Genomic DNA, 25,305 nt, shown 5'->3' on the forward strand with positions numbered 1-25,305 from the left:
CTCTTAACTTTTATAAAGAATATCTCTTTGGATTTGAGACTTTAGTCTTTGCAACTTTGCAGATCTTCTTTATGCACCAAGAGCTTGTAACACTTCAAAGAGAAAGGAAAAATTGAAATCGCATCATATGACCCCTTTAAGGCCTCCCCATAAGGCACAGATATTTTGTATTTTTGGTGTGATTATGATGAAGCTGCTTGTTTTATTGTTTTTACTTTTTTAAGCATTTTAATTTAGATTGGATTATATCCTCCTGACTACCAGCTATGGAGTTTTGTCCTCTGTAGAGGACAATATGTTTTAGTGATTTCTCTGAGACGTTACATGTCACAGTTTTTACTCCCTCTCTTTGGTCTTTAAAAATGACTGACATTCATTTAGTGATCAAGTGTAATACCCTTATGGAAATATGATAATATTTTGTAATTATCATTTAAATTTGACTAATTTTCAAATTGTTTGTCATAAATCAACATCTCAGGAAAATGTTATGGGGTTTCAAATCAAAATTGACCTTCTGTTATGAAACAGGAGAATTTACTTCTTTTTTGCTTTTATTTATCGATACAAAAATGGAATACTTCCTTTATTAACTGCATTTTTACAGTTATTTTTTAATTCATTTTCTTTTTAAATATGAGAATAAATATTAGAAGTTTGCTGAGGCCCCTAGTGGGTTTATCCCTGGTTAAGAACCACTGCACTAGAAATAAAACAAAGGCAGTCTCATAAACATCGCTGTGAATGTTGTTAACCTGGATTAATGTTTCCATCTTACTTGAAAATGAAAGGTTTAACTGTGTGTACAAAAAATCCAGTAGAGTTTAATGAGGTGAGGACATATTTCATTGTGTGCAGAGGTGCATTTGAAGATAAGCTGCAAAGCAAAAGACTTTAATGCTGCATGCCCAAGCCTGTACCTCATCAGCAGAGGGGTACTGATAGCTAAAAGAGTCCTGAAAAGAGGAAGACACAGTTACCGAAAACTATGAGGGGGGAAAAGATGCTGGAACAAAAAAAAAAAAAGAAAAAGGGAGAGACATAATCATCCAGACAAAATACAAACGAAAATACAGACACTAATACTGGTTTTCAGGAACTCCGTCCCTGTTTGTTTTGTAATTACCAATAAGTGACTTTTATCTATGGGTATAAATTTTAAATGACTGAGTAATACAAACAGAATATGAAAGCAGATCCGATATGAAAGGTAAGTGGATTTACATTAATTCTTACCAATAAAGACATAAGGAACTTGTGCAGGTAGACGATCTGGATACAGCCAAGTCTCAGGATAACTCTCCCATCCACTTTGGAGGTGTCAGTGTAGCCTTCACCTTCAGTGGCCCCGGGATACAACGTCATCTTGAAGCTGAACACCTCTTCTCCGACGATTGACACCGCCTGGTAGTATTCACAAAAATAGGACTGAGCACAAAAACCTGCCATCTGCAAACATGCCAAAAACAATATAACTGATCTCTCACCTTCTTATGGATGGTCTTAGGGTCCACATCAAGAACCACAATGTCACGTAGACGGGCAAAAACGTCTGTTTCTTTGGCCTGGACCACCACAGATGCATCGATGCCTGACATAAATGAAAGAAACATGTTTGGTTAACTTGCAGAAAATTAATAAATAACAGAGTGTGATCATTTTAAGATATGCTGACTTTTAAGGACAGACACTTTAGTTTTTTCTACCTTGAACCCGGATGTCAGCAATGTTGCTTCTGTCATCGCAAACAGACACTCTGAAAGAGCCGAGTACGGCAGACAGCTTAAAGTTTACAACACCAGAGTCCTTCGAACCCTTAGACACTAACAAAACATAGACACTCCAGTTAAAACACTCAAACAAGACATAACGTGACATATCTGAAAACAGTACTGTCTGCAACATGCTTTAACACAAGCAAAGCAGATACTGTTTCAGACCCCTGTTAGTACATGGCATGTCAAGACCAGTGCAAAGGTCAAGAAAAAAATTAGTTACCCATGAAAAAACCTACAAAGCGGAGACAGAGATGCATGAGCAATATTTAGGGTCTACCTAACAATTTGACAACAATCAAAACACATTTGTTTTCACACCTTTTCAATATAAAATGTGTAAAATGTGTAATGTTGTTCGCACCTGTCTTCCCTGCTGCTGCTCTCACAGCTTGTCTCTGGGTTTCTCTGTCTTTAGAAGTTGTGAGGTCTTGTGGTATTGCTGAATTCATGTAGTTGATGGTAGACAGCAAAGCTTTAGTGTGCAGCAGGAAGTCTAGTGAGGAAAACTCCACCTGTTAAATAAAGTAAATGAAATGAAACAATTTTTTAATTTTTGTTTCTGAATATAAAAATAATAATGTAATAATGTGTAATAATGTAACATATTTGTGTGTGTATATATATTTTTTTATTTTTTTTTTGTATTATAATTTTTTTTTCTAAATAAATATTTATACCAAAAAATGTTCAAATTTATTTTACCAAAAATATGACATTCTGTATTTAAAAAAAATAGTAGAATAATTCAATGAATAAATATATATTAAATGAATAAATACATTGAACAAATTAGCAAACAAATATAGAAACAACTGCTAGGATTAATGGCATTCAATTATATGGAACTGTAAACTTAAACATACCTTCAGTGTCTGTTCTGTATTATTAAATAAGGTGTGGAAGCTGGGTCCATTGACATCAGCCTAAACGACACAAAAAAGCCACGCAGACCAGCACAAATTAAACCACTCAGCTAAAACTACCCATTTAAGAGAGTCCTTTATAGAGTATTTGATAAACGAAATGCTCGTGTTTACTTTGATGTACTCCACTTTCAATAGATCAGAGCCATGCTTGTCTGAAGAGGTAATTAGATGAAGTGGCTGATTTTGCGCATCTGAAACACATACACACAAGAACGGCATCACTGAAACAACATGAAGTACTTCAAACAACAAAACCTTGGTCAAACTTTGTGTGTGGGCCTGTACCTTTTATCTCGCAGTAGTCCAGGCTGATCTTGCGCAAGTAAGATGTTACTGTGAGATCGAAGGTTCGCATCTTGCCCTCCGCACCCACTTGAGACACATTAAGAGCCAATATGACATCCTCCTGAGCGGCCTGCCTCGTAAGCTCCAACAACACCTACACACACACACACAAACATATATATATATATAGACACATACACATCACTTCACACTGAAACACACAATGGTCAACACAAACATGAACAGGAAATCATACACAAAATAATTGTCATCAACTGATGGACTCCTGAATGATTTTTTTTATGAAATATGGGGATCTTGCACCCACTGATGACAAATGGGTGTGTCAAGGGATGCAGAAGAACGTACCGCTTTGACTTCAAACTGAAACTGCACTTCGGTCAGTTCCTCTAAGGTTGATTTGAGAGAGTCTTCATCTGCAGACTTCTCACTGGTGTCTTCATCAGAGTCTGAACAGAAAAGGTGTGCATACATAAACAGCGAGAAAATGTGTATAATTATATGAATAGAGTCAATTAAAAACAAAATACTTGTGTGGTATTCAAGATTTTTTTTTATCTGAAAGCAAGTGTGAGCGTCCAGATGAATTCTGACCTGACTCAACAGTATAGGACAAAACTGTGGGGTCTAAACCCAAGACCTTTGGCCTGGCATCAGACAGCGGCATCCCCAATACCTTCAGAGGAATATCATCATTATTATACAAACAACAGGAAATGTCATTTTCTCTGTTTACTTCCTGTACATATGCAGAAAGCTCACACTCTCAACCAACATTAAATGTTTTTGTGGCAATATTGAGAAAAAATGAAAATCTGTATAATTGATTTGAACATGGAAAAATGTGTTAAAGGAAGCTGATTATACTACTGTCTTACTGGTTAGAATTATTTAGAATTGGTCGCACTGCAGTCAACATTACCCATTGTAGTCAACAGGTAACATTTTTGTAAGAAAAAAAGTTTCTACTATACTTTTAACTATTTTCTTTAACTACAAATTTACACTACTGCTCAAAAGTTTGAGGTTGGTAAGATTTTTTTAATGTTTTTGAAAGACGTCCATTATGCTATGCAAGGCTGCATTTATTTGATAAAAAACACAGTAAAAACAGTAATAATATTAAAATATTATTACAATTTAAATAACGGTTTTCTGTTTGAATACATTTTAAAATATATTGCATTCCTGATGGCAAAGCAGAATTTTCAGCAGCCATTATTCCAGTCTTCAGTAATCACATGATCCTTCAGAAAGCATTCTAATAATCATAATAATCTGATACTCTAATAATCATTCTGATGTAGTGCCAAGAAAGATTTGTTATTATTATCAATGATCATGTTTTTGTGGAAACCATGATATATACATTTTTAAGGATTCTTTGGTGAATAGAAAGTGCAAAAGAACAGCATTTATTTCAAACAGATATATTTTTTTTAACATTACATATGTCTTTACAGTCATTTTTAATAGTATTCAAGTATTCATAAAATAATTTTCTTTAAAAAATCTATTTCTCTGGATTATATTTACACTAAATGAAAATGGCATTATTTTATTAGCGATATGCTATTTACACTAAGTGCAAATAATGATAGATTCTATTTACACTACAAAAATAATTTATTTACACTTTAAATTTACACTATAAAAATAGCATTTTCTTTGCAATAAGTGTAAATAGTAGATGATGTTTACAGTTAGTACAAAAAATGGCAGATATTTGCACCTCATTATTGTAGTACATTACAAAACAGTATGCAGTAATAACATATTGAGTGTAAATTATCATATTTCTTAAAATTACTAAATGGATGCCGCCTTATATTGGGACAATAAAGCCCTCCCTACACCAACCCCTAAACCTACCCGATAAACACTTTTTTATTAAATATCCGCGAGGCACTTTATTTCCATTTTTAAACATTTCCTTCATTTTTATTTAAAATAAATGTCTTTCCGATCTGATATGTGATGGTTAAAGAGAGAAGAATGAATTCGGCAACAGGCGGATTCGAACTCGGGTCGATCATGTCAAAAGATTCCGCCATGCACTTTACGCCCAACGCCACTGAGCCTTTTGTTCAATGCACATCTTTTGTAATGTTGTCAACCAGACATTGGTGGGTGGAGCTAGTGTAAATAGCCTCTGCCAATAAGGTGGGCTATTTGCACCTAGTGTAAATAGACACTCGGTTTTTTTTTTAATGTTCTAGGTCAGTGGTTCTCAAACCAGTCCTGGAGTACCCCCAGCCCTGCACATTTTGTATGTCTCCCTCATCTATCACACCTGATTCAACTCATCAGCTCATTAGTGGAGACTGCAAGACCTGAAGTGGGTGTGTCAGATATAGGGAGACATACAAAATGTGCAGTGCTGGGGGTACTTCAGGGAGAGGTTTGAGAACCACTGTTCTAGCTGATGATATCAAGAACACCCTTCAACATTTGCTTCGCAAAGTAAGCTAGTAAGGGCTTTTTCTTGTTTGTTGAGGCAGCAAGTTCAATAATAAGATACAGCACAGGGCTCATTGGGTAGAGAGACAGTGGATAATGTCTTTCCTGAGTTGTGTAATCTGTGGAGACTGAAGCTGCACTGTCATGCTCACAGAGCAACTTCAGGAACTAAATATAAAAGCAAGCAGCATTTCAGACTTAGCACATGACTATGAAAGCAATAAGTACACTGCGATTAGTTTTACAGGCTTGAAATACTCATGGCTTTCAAAAAAACAACAGCAATGACAATAGAACCAAATATCTGTGTCATTCATGAGTCATGACTTATTAAGTGTGAGAGGAAGCAACACATCAGCTAATACAGATAGACTCTGTTTTTTCATTTGAAGAGTATCTTTGTGTTTTCTGACCTTTTCTTTGGGGGTGCTAGGGGGAGATGAGGTAGACTGAGGGAGAGGAATACTGTCCACCAGCTCCAGAACACCCTGGATCTTCTGATCAGAAATCTTCACATGAAGTAACGGCAGCTCCCCTGATACTTTGAACCTGGAAATGAACAGACTTTAGTGCATGTATTAGGATTAAGAGAGGGATGCAATAGAAAGCAAGCGCTAACCTGGGCATACGGGAATCTTTATCCACCATACATTTAGCGAGTTGAAGTGTGAAGTCCATCGGCTGCAGGATGTGCTGATGGGAGACGCCTTTAAGACGAGCATTTTCCCATTTCTCTCCTTCAAAAAGAGCCACCGTTAAAAAGGGGTGAATAAAGTAGTTTGTGCAGGCAGTTTAGTTTCTTCCCTGTGTTGCACTGTGTTTACCTGATTTGCTGTAGAGTATCTGGACACTGCGGAGCTCCAAGGAATATCTTTCATATGCTCTATCCATGATTTCCTCTAGTGATGAGAAACTGGCAGATACCTGCTGATGGCTGCCCTGGTCTACGCTGTTCAACTACATGCACACACATATATTTACAGTCAGACATTATCGATACGTTTTACTTTTATGTTTTACTTTCCTCTCTCACCTGCAGATAACCAAAATCAATGATCATGAGGTCTGATTTGCCATCATAGAATCCAGACTTGGGCAGCAGCAGGTAGGAGGGTTTTAGATCGATCCTCAAGTCCAGCACCTTACGTGTCTCAATAATGTGCGACAAGCCTGGGTTCAGATAAAGACGCAGGCAAAGAGTTATAGATGACTACTGACATACGCTTTCTTACTGTGACCGTATCTCTGTGGAGATGAAGTGAAATGAGGAGACAGTTACCACTGGCTGTCTTCTCTTTGATCTCCTCAAGTTTGCTGAGTGTTGCTGAGGTGATGACCTCCAGATCAACTCCTTTCCCCATCTTAAAGAATTCTGTGATGCTGATGACAGTCAGCTACAAAACAAACAAGCGAACAGTACATTAATTATTTTGGTGTAATTTTTAGTGTCTAAATATATACATATTAAATGTTCTATATTAGATTTGTAAAAATATATTACTTATATTATTTTAATGTATTAAATTAAGAACAAAATAAATACATCATTATAAGAAAAAATGCATTATATTTAATCTAATTATCTGGATACTTCAAACTTTTTTCATTGTAATAATTTTTGCTTTTTTATATTAAGTACAAACGTGTATTAATGATATTAATGATATTATTTTATTATATTAAATTAAGTACACACAATAAGTACCTTGCACTTATTTTTGATTTAAGTACATAGTAGTTAAGGCCACTTAATATAAAGTGGGACCATTATTTTTGTTGATATAAATACATACTTAAGTACATATGATAGGTAGATAGATTATTATATGATATTTGTATATAATATACATACGATATAATATATAATTATATTATTATATGAATTGTCAGTCTTGATTTGACTGACCAAATGTAGACACATGAATGTGATTTCTGTCAAGACAATTCACAACCTACCATATTTGTGCAACTAAATTACATAAAATATATTATCAATTTTAAGCTGCACTCAAAATCCACTTAGTCCAAAACTCCAATAGCTCTCTCTGAAATCAAGGGATAACTACAGTGTGTTTGTGTGTCTCTTACAGCGTCATAGATGATCTCTACAGGCTGTGAGTGGACTCTGAGGAGCTGGTCAGCAGTGCTGTCCTCTGGATTGAGCTCAAAGAGCACGCTGAGCAGAGAAGAGTCAGAGCCTCCAACCGACGCTATGAGAGATGGCACCTCCCCCTGCTGCTGCAGACCAGTCACGTACCAGTGCTCCAGTTTAGCTTCCACCCTACACAACACACACATTTCCCACAACTGAAGCATATACAGTACTTTACATATTTGTTGGCCAGTGCTAAGGGTTTCCCTGCATGTATGTGTACTGTACATACCTGATGGCCTGTGCTCCTGGTCTCTGTGAGATGGATGTACTGAGGTCAATCATTTGCACTTTGAGGATCTCTGGAATGCCAGGCTCCTCTCTGAATGTTACTGAGGTGCTCAACAGTTTAAAGTTGACGATCACAGCTACATACTGCACATATGCACACATATACATAAACATGTAAGTTTATGTCCAGGATATGCTTAAAATAAGGTATTTTACAAATCTTTAGTCAATGTGAAACATGTTTTGTTAAGGTGCGGTTACATTAGTGAAATCTTGTGGCCATTAATGGTCCATTGTCAATAGTGTAGTTATTTATGAAGCACATCTCACACAAAAGTCACTGTCAAACCAAGGCCTTGGTGAAATTCATGATTGCTTGAATTCCTATAGAAATGACTGGACTTTGTTTGCAGTAAATGTGACCGTGACTGTACAGTTTACTAGTTGTATATTTTCCACTCACATGTTTTGGTAAGGCAAGATTATGTGAGCTCCCACTGTAGCCAATGGCTGTGTAGAGTTTCGTTTTCTCTTCAGAAGTCATGATGGAATCAATACCTGCTAACACATACGTACATAAATGCATTTTTGTTTCATGCACATCCATGTTTATTCATAGGCAGCTTAGCAAATTATTAGAGATAAAACTCTCACTCTCAGGCTCTTTATCCTCTTCTTCCTCTTTCTTCTTCCCTTCTTTCTTGCCAAAAAAGCTGCTGAAAAAGCCTCCTCCACTCGGTTTCTGAGTGGCAGCCTTTTTAGCAACCAGCTTCTGTCCTGACCGAACCACCTGTGGAGAGAGAAAGTAAACTTATTACACCAGATTAAAAATATAAAAACACCAGTGAGTAGGTTATTGTCATTTTGTCATACCTCCATCTGAACCTGCTGTCTGGCCAATACTATGTTGAACACATCCAGAACTTTCTCCAGCTCCTGAGGGAAACACAATAAGAAAATTTTAAACAAATAGTAAAAGATATGTTTTCCAAACTAATTTAAGAAAGACTAATAATTCATTTTAAAATAATACATGTAATACCTGATTTTTAAGAAATCATTATAAATTATTTTATCAGCATAAGAATTTAACAAAAAAAGTTAAACAAAAAAATGAACTGGATTTGGTTGTGCAAAATAAAGCAAAACCTGAAAGCCCAATGTATTTAAATGCATTGATGTTATCTGGATAAACTATTCATCTATACTTAATACCTGGATCTGTTTCTCTGTGTCTTCTCGGACTTTACTCTGTGTGAGTTTGATTTTGTATGCAGCTTTGTAAGCCTTAAGTGTGTGCCTGTGCTTCTTGATGTTGGTCCAGTCCCACATCTGGTTAAAGCGCCTGATATGCACTTCCAGTATACTGTTGATGCTGTATTTCCACCTGACCAATCAAAAGGGCTATGTCAGAAACACCAAGCTCCAATCGACCAACCATATGAAACATTATCATATGAAGACATAATGCACTTACCATTGCCTGGTGTTTCTGTGGACTGGAACATCAGGCCTAAACTTTCTGTAGGGGCCGTTCTTCACCATGCAGTCTATAGACTCCAACAGATCTACCATAGACAGGTACTAGAAAGACCCAAAAATCTTACTAACCCCAAACTTTTGAATAGTAGTTTATGCTTAAGACCCATGATGGTGGCCATATTCTTATACCTGAGGCTTGGTCATCTCAATTGCAATGTTCTGAACCTCAAGGTGTAGGTTTGCTTTGGGTGATTTTAGCTCAACTTCAGCATTAGGGTTGATGCACATCCTTGCAGAGGCAAATATGGGTTTGAAAACTGTATGAAGAAACAAATAAGTTCATCTTGATGCTGCCATGATTTATAATGTTAACCCTAAATTGGTCATAAATCCTTTAACCATCAAAATCCTTTCATTATATCTAATTGACAAAAGCTCAGTGCACTCAAAGGCATGTTAAATGTAACTTTATCGGCACTCTTACTGACATTTGTCAGTATAAATATGGGGCTGTAGTAGAAACACACTGTGATTACACTGGAGTTTGTGTGCTATAAGGAGGTGTGTCATGCATGCCATTTGAGATCACATATCCTGTTTAAATAGCACATGAAATCGAAGCTGTGGCAGCTAACACACACACACACACCCAACAAATTATGAAAAAACAAAAGGGTTTGCAACAGACAAAGATAATACATCATTATTACTTTTTTACTATTTACAATTTAGTATTTACTTCTAAGGCTTTCAACATCCATGTTGTTCTTTTTTTGTCATGTCTATTCTTTCTGTTCTTTTAGTACCTCTTCTGTTGAGCACAACACCAAAACATACTAACATAGGAGTACTAAACAGCTCCAGGCCAGATAAAAATAAATATAGCCATGATCTTTCTGTGGATAAGATAATACATACTGTACTGATAGTCTTGCAGTTCCTCATTTTTTGTGCTGATTCCTGCTTTCAGATTGTCCTGAAAACACACACACACACAAAAGTGATTTTGTGATATATTTTTCAATATATTAAAATGTAAACACATACAGTGAGGTGCAAATGTCTGAGAGTCTTCTTTTCTTTTTCAATTCCTTCATTTTCATTACAAAAAAAGTTGAACTGAAAACTTTATTTCTAAATTTAAATTTCTGAGTATTTAGTATGTTCTATTTGTTTTAATCACAGCAACACTAGGGCTGCATGAACTCCAAAAGTTTGATGATCGTGTTATCTAGCATGATTTGAGAATAATCCAAAGCTTCAAAGAGATCTTGTGCTTGTCACAAATTTGCAACAAATGTAATTTGATGAATGAAACAAGAATTTTGCTGATTCTATTTCCAGGACCAAACAGACAAAAAAATCCCAGATTTTTTAATGTGGTCTCAGACCTTGGGCCTCCACTACATACACAACACAACACGGAGGTATGCATGTTGTAGGGGTAAAAACAAAATCTTATTTTTATGTGACTGAAAAAGCCATCCTCTCACAATGAGGTGGACAGCAAAGATCTCATCTTTGTGCAGCACAATATTATTTCAGTGTGTACTTAGGCCTCTTACAAAAGTGAGTATATCCTCTTGACCAGTAAGAACAAAATCCCCCACAAAGATTATGCAGATCACACCCTCAAACACAGGGATGTGCATCAAAAACCACAGTGCTATACACCATTTGGCTTAGCTAACTAGATACAATCTGCAAGGTATTGACACCAATTTCATGCCCATTTTAAGATACAGGTATTTCTATATATTGCTCAATAATAAATACACCAATTTACCTATTTATTTATTTATTTATGTATGTATTTAACCTCAAAGCAGACTCGTTTAAGATATAGAAGAAGGACCAGGATCACAGTGTGGATGTTTATTTAATAATGTAGGGGTTTTAATAGCGGTTGGGCAGCACATTCAGGCCTGGACAGATACCGTAGATAGACAGCATGTGCAGACCAGAGTTAGTTATGTCTGTGTTATCTGGTTGAGGCAGTCTGTGTTAAGCTAACTGCAAAAACAAGTTCTGTTGCTTCTTTGAGAGACTAAAGATGAACAGATATAAAGAGAGAGATTAAAAGTGTGTGAGAGAGATTAAGTGCTAGGAGCCAAGCAAACCCAACCATTACTGCGTTACTTGGATGTCACAAGCCTTGATAAGAGATAAGTCAAACGTTTACCCAGATGCCTCAAGCTTAAGAGTCTTCAGACTGACTCACAGATTAACCGTTAGAGTTAATGTCAACAAGATCAAAGATTTTCAGTATAGCTGTTTACAATAAACTATATCAGTTCCTGATATGATCATAAATGTATAGTGATTAAGCTATAAAATATTAAATACATACACTTTTATTATGTCTCTTATCAACTCTTATTATCACCTTTTATTATTTGTTTTATTATGCGTTTCTTTCTAGTACCTGCAGTAATTGCAATGTAACTGCTAACCAATTTAAATTGCAAGCTTTTCAAAATACACTTTCACTGACTAAAGAACATTTTGTACCAATTGTCTGTAAGCACCTTCAGATCTTCCCACACTTTGTCTGCACACGTTCACACTTAAATAGAAGCAGGTGGGTTGTTTCCTTGCATCTTTGGGGCATAACAGGATGAACAAAATTAATTTATGCTTCCTTCTTGTGCTTCTTCTAAAGAGTTAGTTCATCCAAAAATGTAAATTCTGTCATCAATTACTCACCCTCATGTTGTTCCAAACTCAAGATTTTCGTTCATCTTCGAAACACAAATGTAGATATTAATGAAAACTGAGATATTTTTCACATATAAACATTGATCAGCACATTCACTGAGCACATCAAATAAGGTAAATGGAAGCTCAATCGTACTTGCTTGACGAGCAAGAACAAACATGATTGGTTCTTGTGTATCAAGTGCAGGTGAGCTTCTGATTACCAGTTTGATGTGCTCTTATATGCATTGATGTATATGCGTTGATGAATGTTTATATGTATCATATAAAGCAATTATGTCTCTTCAGAAGACTTGGATTAAACCACTTGATTCCTTTAGATTACTTTTACAATGTATTTATGAACTTTATGAAGCATTGACATTTTTGGTGTAGTGGACAGAGGCGCAGAAATCCTTCATTAAAAATCACTTCATTTGTGTCGAATATGAACAAAAGTCTTATTGGTTTGAAACAACATGAGGGTGAGTAAATGATGACAGAGAAGTTTTTAAACTTTTTAATATAGTGCACCATTTACAATGCCTGCGGACAACATAGTAGTCTTCAACACTATATCAATACTATGAAAATCCTAATTAAACACCACCATAGAGCTTGGCTGTTAGAGAAAAGAGGCACATTACCACTATTTCCTCCCATGAGCCTCTGTAGAAGATTGGGCTGTTCATGTTCCAATAGGCACAAAAAGACTCCAGGCGGCCCAGCTTATGTAGATGATACACATAGACACTCACGTTAAACACACAACCCCAGTTGTACTATGAGATCTTGTTATTACTACACAAAATAAGACATATACTCTTGTGGTTTACCTTGTAGATGATCTTGGCTGCTTCATTTAGAATGCATGTCTTCCAGTTCTCATCTGCTGTCTATAAGAGAGAAAAACTGAAGACGTACGGAAAGACCAGAGTGTGCAAATAAGAACTGCTTATTTCATATTAATTGTTCTTGCAAGTGATCTTCACTTTGTGACATTTATATGAATGTGTTTTGAGAGAGCACCTGTAGACTGAGTTCTGAAAGAGTCATGCCCATAGCAAGAGGTCTTTGTGGATCTGACACCTGAAGCACAGATGGAAAATGAAAACATATAATCTAATTACATAAATAAAATAAAAGCCACATCTTCATTAACATGCGACATATACATTCAAAAATACACATAACTGAAGAGCTGAAATGTATGGAGAGTCAGCACTTACATCATCCTCATATCTGATGTGAATGCTGGTGATTTTGACCTGGAGGTTTTTGATAACTTGTGTAGCCAGTTTCTCAGCAAACGTGTCCTTCTTTTCTTCCTGGGGCTTCTCTGAGATTAAAAACAATAGTAAACATAAAGGGTTTATTGTAACTCCATCCCATTTGTCATTCTAATGCCTTAAACAATCTAATGCTTATGCAAACATATTTACTCATACAAACAGAATAAAACGATTTAAAATATTTGCTCATATTTGCCACGATCACAGTCGATCACAGTCGCCCCGGGCCACCCACCTGCTTTATGTTCATACTTTTTAGATCTCCTAAATGGTTTTTTATGTTTTTTAAGTTTACGTCCTTTGTCTTACAGAGCGCAGCAGCATTGGGAGAGAGAAAAAAGTTGGTGAGGTAGAAAAGAACCATAGCGCAACAATAAACACGCGCACTTGGATTAAACAAACATAAAACTGCACCAAAGCACACCAAGTAGTGAGGAAGAAAAAAATGTCTACACATATACACCCTCAATGCACACTTTCAAATAAAAAGTCTCTTTGAGACGGGTGTAGGACTAGCCTGCTATAGGAATGGGTCTGTACATACCCTGTGGTGGATTCTTATACACATAACTCTCCAGACTAAACACAAACTCTCCAGCCTGAGAGCCTGCCGTCCATCAGATGCAGCACAAAGCAAACACACACAGCTGTTAGGGACATAGATCTGAATGTATGGATGAATGGATGGATGGGTTGATAAATGAATAAATATAGGAGTTAATGTGGGGATGCACCAATATTTAAATTGATATTTTGAAATTATTTTCATCCTGTGGCAATTGATAGATTAATCTATTTAAAATATTACAATTAAATTAATTTAAATTAAATATTACAATTTAGAATAACTGTTAATATATTTTATTATATTTTAAATTTTAATATATTATTTATTTTAATATATTTTAAAATGTAATTTATTCCTGATGGCAAAGCTGAATTTTCAGCAGCCATTTCTCCAGTCTTCAGTGTCACATGATCCTATAGAAATCATGCTAATTTGCTGATCTGCTGTTTTAGAAAGATAATAGTTTTTATGTTGAAAACTGTTGTGCTGCTTAAATTTTTTGTGGAAATCAAGTAACTTTTTTTTCAGCATTTTTCAATGAATAGAAAGTTCAAAAGAACACCATTTATTTGAAAAACTACTTTTTTATAACATTACAAATGTCTTTACTGTCACTTTTGATCAATTTAATGCATCCTTGCTGAATAAAAGTTAATTTCTTTAACATAAAAAAAAAACTTGCTGACACCAAACTTTTGAACAGTTTTACTTGAACATCATAACAATATAACGTTCAGTATAAAAGATGGATACATAAAAAAGCAAAAAAGGCCGCTTAACACTAGCTTGCTCTATTCTTTTTCTATTCTATCTGTTTTCTTTTTTATTTATTATATGATTTTAAAAAAACCTTGCTACTTGTACTGCATTAAGCTAACTGAGACTTGTTATAGCACTTGTATATCATTGCTCTTTTGTTGATTTTGATTGCTTCCATTGTCCTCATTTGTAAGTCACTTTGGATAAAAGCGTTTGCTAAATGACTAAATGACTAAATGTAAATGTAAATATTTATTTTGGAATCTGCTATAGAAAAAATACAGTTTCAATTAAGAAGAAGTGCTCCTAATAATAGGGACCTCTGATGCTGGTCAGACAGTTCCTGAAAAACTCCAAGACTGTTTGTGTGGTCTGAAACAAAGTTTCTTTGTTTTTTTCAGTGTGGGTTTTCTCCCACACAGCTTTAATATTGTTACACGCACACAGCAACTCACTTCACATGCCCTGTTAAAGAGAAAGTGCTCTTAAAGGTTTAAATATTTGCCATATTATACTGCTATCCTTTTAAGTTAGTGTTAGAAAATGATCTAAACCCTAAAACAGGCAGAAACAATTAAATATGCAACACCGGCTGAGGCAATAAACTGATACAATGCAGATTTAACGTGCAACCTCAATTAAATGAAGCAATGAATGATGAATGAAGTTGAAACAGACTGATTATGGTATGAATGGATGGGATTTAATTAAATGATGAACATCCGTTAATAAAGTAACACTTCCAATAGCTGCATATGAATTGTACAGAGAGCATAAGAAGAGAACTGGCAAATTTCAATGCAAAAATTGACTATGAACTAGGTCAAGAAATTATTCCGTCCTGCACATACAAACAGACAAGTGGTTCCTCACCTCTGCGTGCAACCAGCTGCAGATTTTCTTCAATGCGCTGAAGCTCCTTCTGTTTGGCCTCCTGCAGGTAACGCTCTTCTTTAACTGGATCATACTTAATCGCTTTAAACACACAATACACACGCAGTTAGAGGCAAACAAACATCACATATACCATTTATCTGTTTTCACTACTGTCACCTAAATTTGTCTTTGCATACACACAAATGTACACATGGAAAACCAAATATAGATTCACACACTGGGAGCTCAGTCAACCATGTAATAACAGAAAAGTAATTTACAATGACCTTCTCCCTCGCTTTGCACTGTGACTTATAAGTAGCTACAGTCTAATGCTGCTCATTCAAGCAGACTTAAGATTTTCATTGCGGCTTTGTCCTCTGATCTGGAATCCACTGGTGAAGCTCTATCAGGAAGGACTGATTCAGACCAATCCATGTGAGAAACAAAAACCATAATGCCTGCTATTGTACGTGCTACCACTGTTTATCTCTTCACTAGAGTAATAAAAGAAACAATTATGAAGTAGACCAAACAATAATGTCATATAAAGAAATTGCCACTTGTTATTTTTAGTCTATAGAGACCAAATGGGTCTGTAAAGTTCCTGAGGCAATTCAATCCATTAGAGATACAGTCTATTCATCAGATATAGCTTTATTGGCAAGTGAGATTGCACACACAAGGAGTTTTTCTTGGTGTTAAAGCTTTTCAGTGTACCCATAAATACTGTACAACAACAAGACACATAATAATAAAATTAAAGAATAAAAATATGAAAAGTATGAAGACAGGGTACGTCAGAATAGAAATATTTAAAGATTATGTACATATTTACAGTATTATGGATAATAATAGTGAATTTACAGGACATTGCACTGAACCCGGTGCATTATATCATTCTGAAGCAATCCAACTTTACAGCACATCTTTCAGCAATGTTGTTTAGTCCATGTGGCTGACACATATGTTCCCAAAGAGAAAAGCTTGTGTATATCTTTAAAAAAAAAAATCAACAACTTTTGATTGGCATGTAGAAGCTGACTGTCTTCATTCCAAGAGACAGACAGAAAGGAGCATGCTTAAAAAAAGTCAAAATAATTTTACTGCATTTTACTTACAGAACATGCATTACACAGAACTGATCAGATCCCAAAAGAAAAATGGAAAAAAGTTACCGAGATCAATACCAAATTTGAACAAACACTCCCAAAACTCTTGACTGATACACTGTCAATACATGCTATCAAAGGCTCTCCAAATATGATTAAACATTTCTATGATTAAACATTGTAACCATAGGTAAATATAAAGTTTGCCATAATAATCAAAGAGTCAGATACACACAAGAGCAGCTTATCGGTCCGGGTCCCAAGCCACCACCCTGCTACCCACCTTCTAGACCTGGCTTACCATTGTAAGGTGAGGAAAATATCTTAGACTCAGCTGCAACATGTAAAAGACAATGTCAGTCGAAGCAGCCCAAGTCATATAGAAGGTATATACTGTATCAAAGAAATTCAGTTATTCAATATATTTGTAATTGCTACTACATTAGGCAAAAAAATAACATCCCCACATAGCTTTCAAATGGGTCAACGATAATAATGATGCAAGTGTTTTTTTTTTAAAGAGATTGTTCAGTGTCAATGCATAACATCCCAAATTATTATCAGGACTCTTCAGGGATCTGTACTTTTTATAATAGTAATTAATAAAAGCATTATTTATAACAAATTATCAAAATTGTAATATATTATGTATTATAAGTCAGTGTTTCCCAACCGGGGTGCCGTGTAAAAAAATAATTTTTTAATATTTTTAAATTGCTAAAATGTTAAAAAAAGCATACAGTATATTCTGCAGTTCTTCCCTGCTGTACCGAATATCTATACTTTTCAAAGTATCATATCGAAGTTAGAAATTCAAATATTGTGACAAAATTAATTTTTTAGGGTGCCACAAATTTGTTACAATTTCCAAAGGGTGCCGCGACTAAAGAAAGGTTGGGAAACACTGTTATAAGTATATAGTATTTTGTGTCTGGTGCTGCATGTTTTCATTAATACGATTTTCAATGATAATTACATTTTCTTTGTTTAGTGAAATGTTTTATAATGCAAGACACTACACACCCCTCAGTTAAGAGGCAGGAATCCATTTAGGTTATATATAAATCATGCAATTATTCCTAAGAGGAGATGTTATAACAAAAAATGAAAGTTTTTTTGCAGACAAATTACTGCAGTAAAGTGCCATGAAATAAATAGCATCGTGCTTCAAGTTAGATATATAAACAATTTAAACTTCCACATTAAGAAACATGTTGCATTAAGGGAACATTTTAAGTAAGACAAAAAAAAAAAAAAACTATAAGCACTCACTTGCACCGGGAACCACCAGAAGGTATAATCCATCTAATGTGGCCACCACCGCCTCACTGTACAGGTTTTTCCAAGGGATCTTCAGAGTCAGTTTACCTTAAGAGCAGACATTTTCAATTCAGTGTGACAATATGAAAGATAAAAGTGCTTGAATTACACTAATGTAGATCCTCTGAAATCATTAGCATTATGTTTTTCCATGCATCTCAGTTAAAAGTAAGACACATATATTAGTAAAGTACAATACAAAAATGGTTATTAGGCAGAATAGCCAGACTTGTTAAAAATGACTTGTTAGACAGACTTTTGTTGAAGAATGAGATCAGACGTAAAAAAAAAAAACGTGGAAAGGCATCAGAAAAATTTTAAAGGCATTAGGAAAATGTGAAAATTTTAATTTGTTGCATTACAGATCAAGGGTTACTGGATAACTTATGGCTAGATATCTTATATACAATAACAAGTAGCTCTTTTTGAATGAAGATTTTGTAAAATGCAGAAAATATGGAAGGAATTTCACAGAGCTATTCAGAGAAGCATGTCGTCCTTGTTAACCAATTACTTTTTACTGCTTGACATCTTGGCACACTGTCCAGCTAACGTTTAAAGTCATCTGACTGGATCATGTGATAACATGAACTGATTTCAGCAAGCTCCCTCTTACTGGCAAGACATCTGTGCTGTGATGTTTGCTGAATTACAGAAACATTATATAACAACTTTACTGAAATTGATTATTCTTACAAAGCCATTTTAACTAGTCCAGGAGGCCTATAAAGTTTCACAACAGTGTCATATTGCTTCCACAACCTGCCTTATCTCATGATATTTTAACCTCCAGCTCCTATGTGATTATTCATGAATAGAAGTATTTGTTGAAAATTGCTTCAACTCAACCTCAAATCTATTGAGGAAAAATTAGGGACTGTGAAAGTAGACCTCAAACTTCAATTTACCATTTTCAAATTCATATTACAACAAGCTTTACTACTGCTCAGCTGTTTTTATTATATTTGGAGTGTGATCTCTCCTAACAAACATCAGGCAGTGAAATAAAATCTATTTTATTGCTGAAAACTGCTGTTGCAAAGTTCAGTCAGTCAGCATAATCTATCTAGAGCGGCACAAAATAGGAAGCGCGATTCATCAAACTGAACACTGAAACTTTTTCTACTTCAATCTCCTTGGTTACAGGTTATAAACACATGCGCCAGAATATGAGAAAACTACACATTTCACACTTTCCCATAACACTACACATGCTGCAGCACAATTTGCCTGATAAAGTGAAAGTTGGATACTCACCAATCTGACCAGCCTTCACTTTAAAAGGGACGTCAAACTCGCTCTAAAGAACAAAGATAAATTGGTGAAATGGGTCTGAAATGCAGATTTCAAGCATACAATATCAGAAATCTCTTTTTGTGCACACATACATAGTAAAACTCTAGTTATTATGATTTAGTTGTGGTAACATCAGCAAATCTCGTGTTAGCACACTCTTGATTCAGCAGATGCTTTAGAGTTTTTACCACTAACCACAGTGTTACATACACAAGACACGCACACTCTCTTATCAAGATAAATATGCTTCTTTTATGTGTTTGTATGTGAGTGTTTTTTTACTATATTCTTAATTTCGTCATGTTAATAAAAACACAAATCTACATTAAAATAATACCTAAAATGTAATTAAACTTAATATTGTCCCATACATTCTTACCAAAGCATTTTCTTTCACCCTCAGATTTTCCAACACCACATTTCCTAAAAAAAAAAAAAATACATAAAAATATGTAAAAAAATGATTTACTGTACATTTTATATCATGCATACTATATGACAATGTATACTGCAGACTGTACATAATGTATTATGTGGTCTATGTTCATTTAGCCTTTTAGGGATCAATACGAATCTCTCAAAGGTGGGGTTTAAGCAGGTTTGGAGAAGTCCTGCATACATCACTAGAGAAAAGTCTGCCATTTCCATCGGACGATCCATTGACAATGGCATGTTATGACATTTTGATAAAAAATTACGAGATTTAAAATATGAAACATATAAATGGATCCACAGCGCTACATACACAAGACACGCACACTCTTATCAAGATAAATATGCTTCTTTTATGTGTGTGTATGTGAGTGTTTTTTTAACTATATTCTTAATTTTGTCATGTTAATAAAAACACAAATCTGCATTAAAATAATACCTAAAATGTAATTAAACTTAATATTGTCCAATACATTCTTACCAAAGCATTTTCTTTCACCCTCAGATTTTCCAACACCACATTTCCTACAAAAAAAATAAATACATAAAAATATTTAAAAAAAATGATTTACTGTACATTTTATATCATGCATACTATATGACAATGTATACTGCAGACTGTACATAATGTATTATGTGGTCTGTGTTCATTTAGCCTTTTAGGGATCAATACGAATCTCTCAAAGGTGGGGTTTAAGCAGGTTTGGAGAAGTCCTGCATACATCACTAGAGAAAAGTCTGCCATTTCCATCGGACGATCCATTGACAATGGCATGTTATGACATTTTGATAAAAAATTACGAGATTTAAAATATGAAACATATAAATGGATAATTTGTTCACAGTAGGATCTATGACATGCATAAACAGATGAGGTGAATTTTTGTTTTCATGCCAACATATGTTTCTTATGATTCTAATGAACGTGGGCTTCAAACTATCCTTGGAATTTATCTGAAAGAATCTAGTCGGAGTTCTTCCGGCCTTGACACATCCTGTACAGCGACTATATCAACACAGCAGAATGACAGTAATTTGATAAGGGAAAACACATATTTGCATATAAACCTACAAACATTAAAAATACATCTACCACAAATAGAATGATTAAGCACAGGGACATGAAAGGGTCATGTTCCCATCAGTGATTGTGTATGATCCTGTTTACACAAACTGTTTAAACTCTAAAATGGAGTCATTAGTGTTGATAGGAGTAATGGGGGGATATGAGTCACTGGGGCCATCGAGATACATCTGTAGTAATATAGTGCCCCAAGTTTTCCCAAAAAGATATTTGGAATTTAACTTTTCCAAGACATTTTGAATCTGTTCCTAAAGATCCAACAATGCGACACTCTGTATTCCCAGTATGACATAAAGAGTAAGTGTACAGCACTTCAAATTTTCAGGAAAACGAATGACATGATTAAACTTTTTATTATCTATGAAGGTGTGGTCCACTTCACCTTGAGCTTTACTTGCAAAAATTCAACAGAACAGAATAAACAGCAGTGTTTGCGATAATGACTGTACATTCATCTGCACAGCCAATTGTTGAGAACCATTTTCTGTCTCATAAAATATAAATGTAAGCGGAAAGTAACAGGCTTGAGTAATGATGATGACTGAAATCCTTTTAACACAATAAAGGCGGAAACCCGTAAAACTAATCAAAGTAACGTTAAACAGTATAAATAATGTGTCTTTATCGCCTCCGAACGACTCCTTGTGGCAAGCAACTTGACAGACTGCCAGTCTTACAGAACAGAAACCAATCCAGCACGAGAGACCTTGATGGACACTGCATTCAATTTACAACTAGCTCGCACTGCATATCGATATAGGACGTTTTGCAAGACAACAAACCAGAATAGAATACGAGCGCTTCTTTGCACTAATGCTGACAGGCTGTTTTGACGAATAAACGCTTACCCCCCCATATGCCGATTTTGAGCTGCGACTTGTCCAGGTTTTCCACATAATCTCCTATGAACCTGTTCAAGAGATCACTGACTACAGACTCGAACACCATGGTGAGTCGAGAACGACAGCGACCCTGTCGCAGATAACGTGCTAAAATGCCACAATACGCATTTGATACGGTTACTTCCCTCCCTGTATGACAGGCGTATACAGCGACAGCTACATCGACTCATTCGGCGATCCGCTCGCACTGTCTGCAGCATCAGGGCTCGCTGCGATTACTGTATTATAAACAGGCTGGCTAGTTAATACAAGAACATAGATCGCAAAGTGAAAGTGTACTGATATGGCTGATGTTCATTTGTTTATCAAATGAGAGACGCCTAGAGGAGATTCGTTTATTTATTTATGTGCAAGATATAAAATTATTGTTTACTTTAATTTGCCGCTTTAGGATAACCACATTCTACAATTTACCTAAATGTAAATTCTCTGGAAATAGGCCTATGTATAAATCATTAACAATTTGCATTTTGCTGATATATGTTGAAGCCATAGGAAATACTTTGATATAGACACAGTTCATTTGTTATCTGAAATAAAGATGGATGGGCCTGATTGTGATGGCATTTTCCCACCACATGCATCCATCACACTCTCCCCTTTGTCCCCTGGTTGTGGTTTTCCTTTAGGGACAAGTTTCCAAGCTCTTCAGACAGACTGGTCCACGTGGTCCGGGTCCCCAGGGAATCCGGTTGCAAGTTGATCTTGTGATGTTTGAACACGTGGCTTTTTGTCTTTCTGCTGAATGTTTTGAATCCAAACATGTAGTCTAGAATCTCAAGCCTGTAATCAGATACTGAAAGACATAAACTGCTGTTGTCTGTAGAAAAGGGTTCCAAACTTGGTACAGTATCCATATCGCATGCACAGATGTTCAATGACAAAATATAATTTAGCCACAAACCATTATAATAGATGTAAATAATTAATCATCAAATTAATAAACAATTGAATAACTATTCTGTAAATCATTGTGATAAATGATCTGTTCAGAAATACAAAGTGATTTGTGTATTCTAATGTGCTGCACTTTAAATGTGTTGGGCTTTTTTAAGAACGTGCTCTCCCTCATTGGGTATATATATATATATATATATATATATATATACGAGGAACCCACGAGCGCTGTGTGATATGTCGTGTTTATGACACGAGCTCTGTAAATAAAATATCACGTTCACATGTGGCTGTAATAGTGTTAATTCTCGGTATAAAGCCTACAACATATTCCTATTAATAAAAAAATTTAATATGCAGGATGCTGTAAGCAGGGCATGAAAGAAATCTGTTTAATAATGAAAAACTCTCTCATGCTTATATGCAGAGGCGGACAGTAACTAAGTACATTTACTTGAGTATTGTACTTAAGTACACTTTTTGTGTATCTGTACTTTACTTGAGTATCATATTCTGGGAACTTATGACTTTAACTTCACTACATTTGAAAGACAAATATTGTACTTTTCACTCCACTACATTTCTGTCAAGGTCCTCAAAGAACAAAGTCGTTATGTAGCAGCTTTGAAAGTCAGTGGGTGATTTTTTTCTTCTCTAAAACGTGACTTTCTTTTTTTTCCAGACAGTTTATCAGTAATCACTCTTGTAGGGCTACATGAAGTGATTTCTCAGCATTTTTTGAACACTGACCAGTTGCAAATGTGATATTTATTTACAACAATTCAATAATAGGAAGTTAATATTGTGGTATATATTAGACACAATATTGTCTGATTTTGCTGAATGGTGTAAGTGAAAATATTACCTATAAAGTCACAGAAGAACGGTTGTGCGTCTCCTAATAAAACACAATAGGTGTTGGACTTGAAGCAGCACTGCAGACCATTCTGTGTGTGACATCAAAGTACCACAAGAGCGATTAGACAGCATTTTATAATTTTTGTTTTAATGTCAAATAAGTCTTGCTGTTTTGCTTTTTTGTTAAAGCAGTGTTGCTCAAGTAATGGCGTTGAGTACTTTGTCCGCCTCTGCTTATATGTAATGTTTCTGTGCATGTTCTCTTCTGCTCCACTGTTTTGTTTTGTGCGTGTTGTTGTTTTTAACCATGTATATTATAAAGAAAAAATCTGGGTGGGGCTTTGAATGGCAAATAGCAATCATTTCATTATTATGGAAACGACAGCTGGCATTTAATTATTCAAGGGAAAGATGAGAGCAACAGCCCCATCTACGGGTGAATTGCTTTAAGAGCTTTTACTTAATTTTTAGTTTTTGAAAAAACTAAAAATACAAACTAAACTCATATGTTTCAGAGAAACATATTTTAAGTTTTGATTCTAAAATACCAATGTCAATAAATAAAGGGCTGACTAGTTACAACAGGTTTGGACATTCATTTGGGTCCATTTGTGAAAGATATATTAAACAAAGTCATCTTAAAGATATTCCAAGTGCACAAAGGTGAACTCAGTTGATGGACTCATTTCCTACAGCACAGTAGGATGGAATATAGCCTACTTTATTGTCCCATATGGGAAAAATGTGGTTTCTAGTTTACACTAAGTTTCTACTACACCTATGAAGTCATAATCATACAAGAATTAAGTCGTAATCATACTGTGGTGTAGGGGCTGTAGACCTGTTCTGGTCTGCACTTTCTATATTCCTAATATAGATGAGAATAAATGTGAATTATTGATTATTCCGAAATTACATTCTTTCATACATTATACCCCTAGTTATTTATTTATTTAGTCATTTATCAGACGCTTTTATCCAAAGCGACTTACAAATGAGGACAACAGAAGCAATCAATTGTAGTATTAAAACAACTAAAAACAGATCCAAAACTAAAAGCTAAAACTTTATAAATACTACTTATACACATTTTGAAAATAAAGAGATTAAATAAAAATGACAAATGCATACAACAAAATTTCAAAACTTAACATTTAAATGAAAAACAAAAAATAAAGCTAAAAACAATTCAAAATATTAAAGAACAAAAGGTATAAGAGTATAATAATGATTCTAACATAACACTAAGCGAAACACCAAAAAAAAAAACTACATATGTGCATGTACAACCACACATACACATACATATATATACACATTTACAAATTCAATATATATATTATTTCATTTCCATTTAGTTTGTTGAAGTATTAAAATAACTCAAATGAAATAAAACTAAAACTTAATAAAAGACCTACCTATACAGACATAATAAATTCAGACATAATTTAACTAAAATTAAAATAAATAACAAATACAAATAATACAAATCAAATGACAGTAGTTTATCAGTAATCCTAAAAAATAACACTGCCAAACACACGTGCTAAAAAACAACAACTTACTTACACATAGTAAGAAATGGTTATAAAAACTGAAACAGAAGAGAAACAAGTAATAGGAAAGAGGAGAAAAAAGTTATCATTTTAAACTTTTTGCCCATATAATGGTGTAGAATAACAGTATGAAGGAGCCACAGCTTGAATCCATGGTAACATAAAACACACAACAAACAAAATCCTGACCATGCTGTAATACATTTACATTTACATTTAGTCATTTAGCAGACGCTTTTATCCAAAGCGACTTACAAATGAGGACAATAAAAGCAATCAATTGTAGTATTAAAACAACTAAAAACAGATCCAAAACTAAAA

The 25,305-nt window shown here is 34.8% G+C and overlaps 1 protein-coding gene across 1 annotated transcript in view; it reads right to left on the reverse strand.

The window, feature by feature from the left end:
• LOC107700353 (vacuolar protein sorting-associated protein 13C-like) overlaps nt 1–21,843 on the reverse strand; it is a 51,660-nt gene extending 29,817 nt beyond the window's left edge. The window contains exons 1-35 of the mRNA XM_016501982.1: nt 21,620–21,843; nt 20,169–20,212; nt 19,217–19,259; nt 17,912–18,007; nt 15,525–15,626; nt 13,869–13,931; nt 13,560–13,628; nt 13,262–13,371; nt 13,062–13,121; nt 12,869–12,928; nt 12,680–12,760; nt 10,254–10,311; nt 9,525–9,652; nt 9,331–9,437; nt 9,069–9,240; nt 8,727–8,789; nt 8,508–8,643; nt 8,317–8,411; nt 7,855–7,997; nt 7,559–7,751; nt 6,750–6,864; nt 6,504–6,640; nt 6,295–6,427; nt 6,090–6,207; nt 5,884–6,019; nt 3,605–3,686; nt 3,359–3,459; nt 2,990–3,143; nt 2,816–2,895; nt 2,642–2,701; nt 2,140–2,290; nt 1,707–1,823; nt 1,488–1,591; nt 1,237–1,404; nt 921–956 (exon numbers count right to left, since the gene is read on the reverse strand). Of these exons, the coding sequence (XP_016357468.1) occupies nt 921–956; nt 1,237–1,404; nt 1,488–1,591; nt 1,707–1,823; nt 2,140–2,290; nt 2,642–2,701; nt 2,816–2,895; nt 2,990–3,143; nt 3,359–3,459; nt 3,605–3,686; nt 5,884–6,019; nt 6,090–6,207; nt 6,295–6,427; nt 6,504–6,640; nt 6,750–6,864; nt 7,559–7,751; nt 7,855–7,997; nt 8,317–8,411; nt 8,508–8,643; nt 8,727–8,789; nt 9,069–9,240; nt 9,331–9,437; nt 9,525–9,652; nt 10,254–10,311; nt 12,680–12,760; nt 12,869–12,928; nt 13,062–13,121; nt 13,262–13,371; nt 13,560–13,628; nt 13,869–13,931; nt 15,525–15,626; nt 17,912–18,007; nt 19,217–19,259; nt 20,169–20,212; nt 21,620–21,719 (3,615 nt within the window). The 5' untranslated portion in view covers nt 21,720–21,843. The remainder of the gene's footprint in view (nt 1–920; nt 957–1,236; nt 1,405–1,487; nt 1,592–1,706; nt 1,824–2,139; nt 2,291–2,641; nt 2,702–2,815; nt 2,896–2,989; nt 3,144–3,358; nt 3,460–3,604; nt 3,687–5,883; nt 6,020–6,089; nt 6,208–6,294; nt 6,428–6,503; nt 6,641–6,749; nt 6,865–7,558; nt 7,752–7,854; nt 7,998–8,316; nt 8,412–8,507; nt 8,644–8,726; nt 8,790–9,068; nt 9,241–9,330; nt 9,438–9,524; nt 9,653–10,253; nt 10,312–12,679; nt 12,761–12,868; nt 12,929–13,061; nt 13,122–13,261; nt 13,372–13,559; nt 13,629–13,868; nt 13,932–15,524; nt 15,627–17,911; nt 18,008–19,216; nt 19,260–20,168; nt 20,213–21,619) is intronic.
• Nucleotides 21,844–25,305: the final 3,462 nt, after the last annotated feature.

The sequence above is a fragment of the Sinocyclocheilus anshuiensis genome, unplaced genomic scaffold (assembly GCF_001515605.1).
Source record: "Sinocyclocheilus anshuiensis isolate Anshui unplaced genomic scaffold, SAMN03320099.WGS_v1.1 scaffold154, whole genome shotgun sequence".
NCBI classification, from domain to species: domain Eukaryota; kingdom Metazoa; phylum Chordata; class Actinopteri; order Cypriniformes; family Cyprinidae; genus Sinocyclocheilus; species Sinocyclocheilus anshuiensis.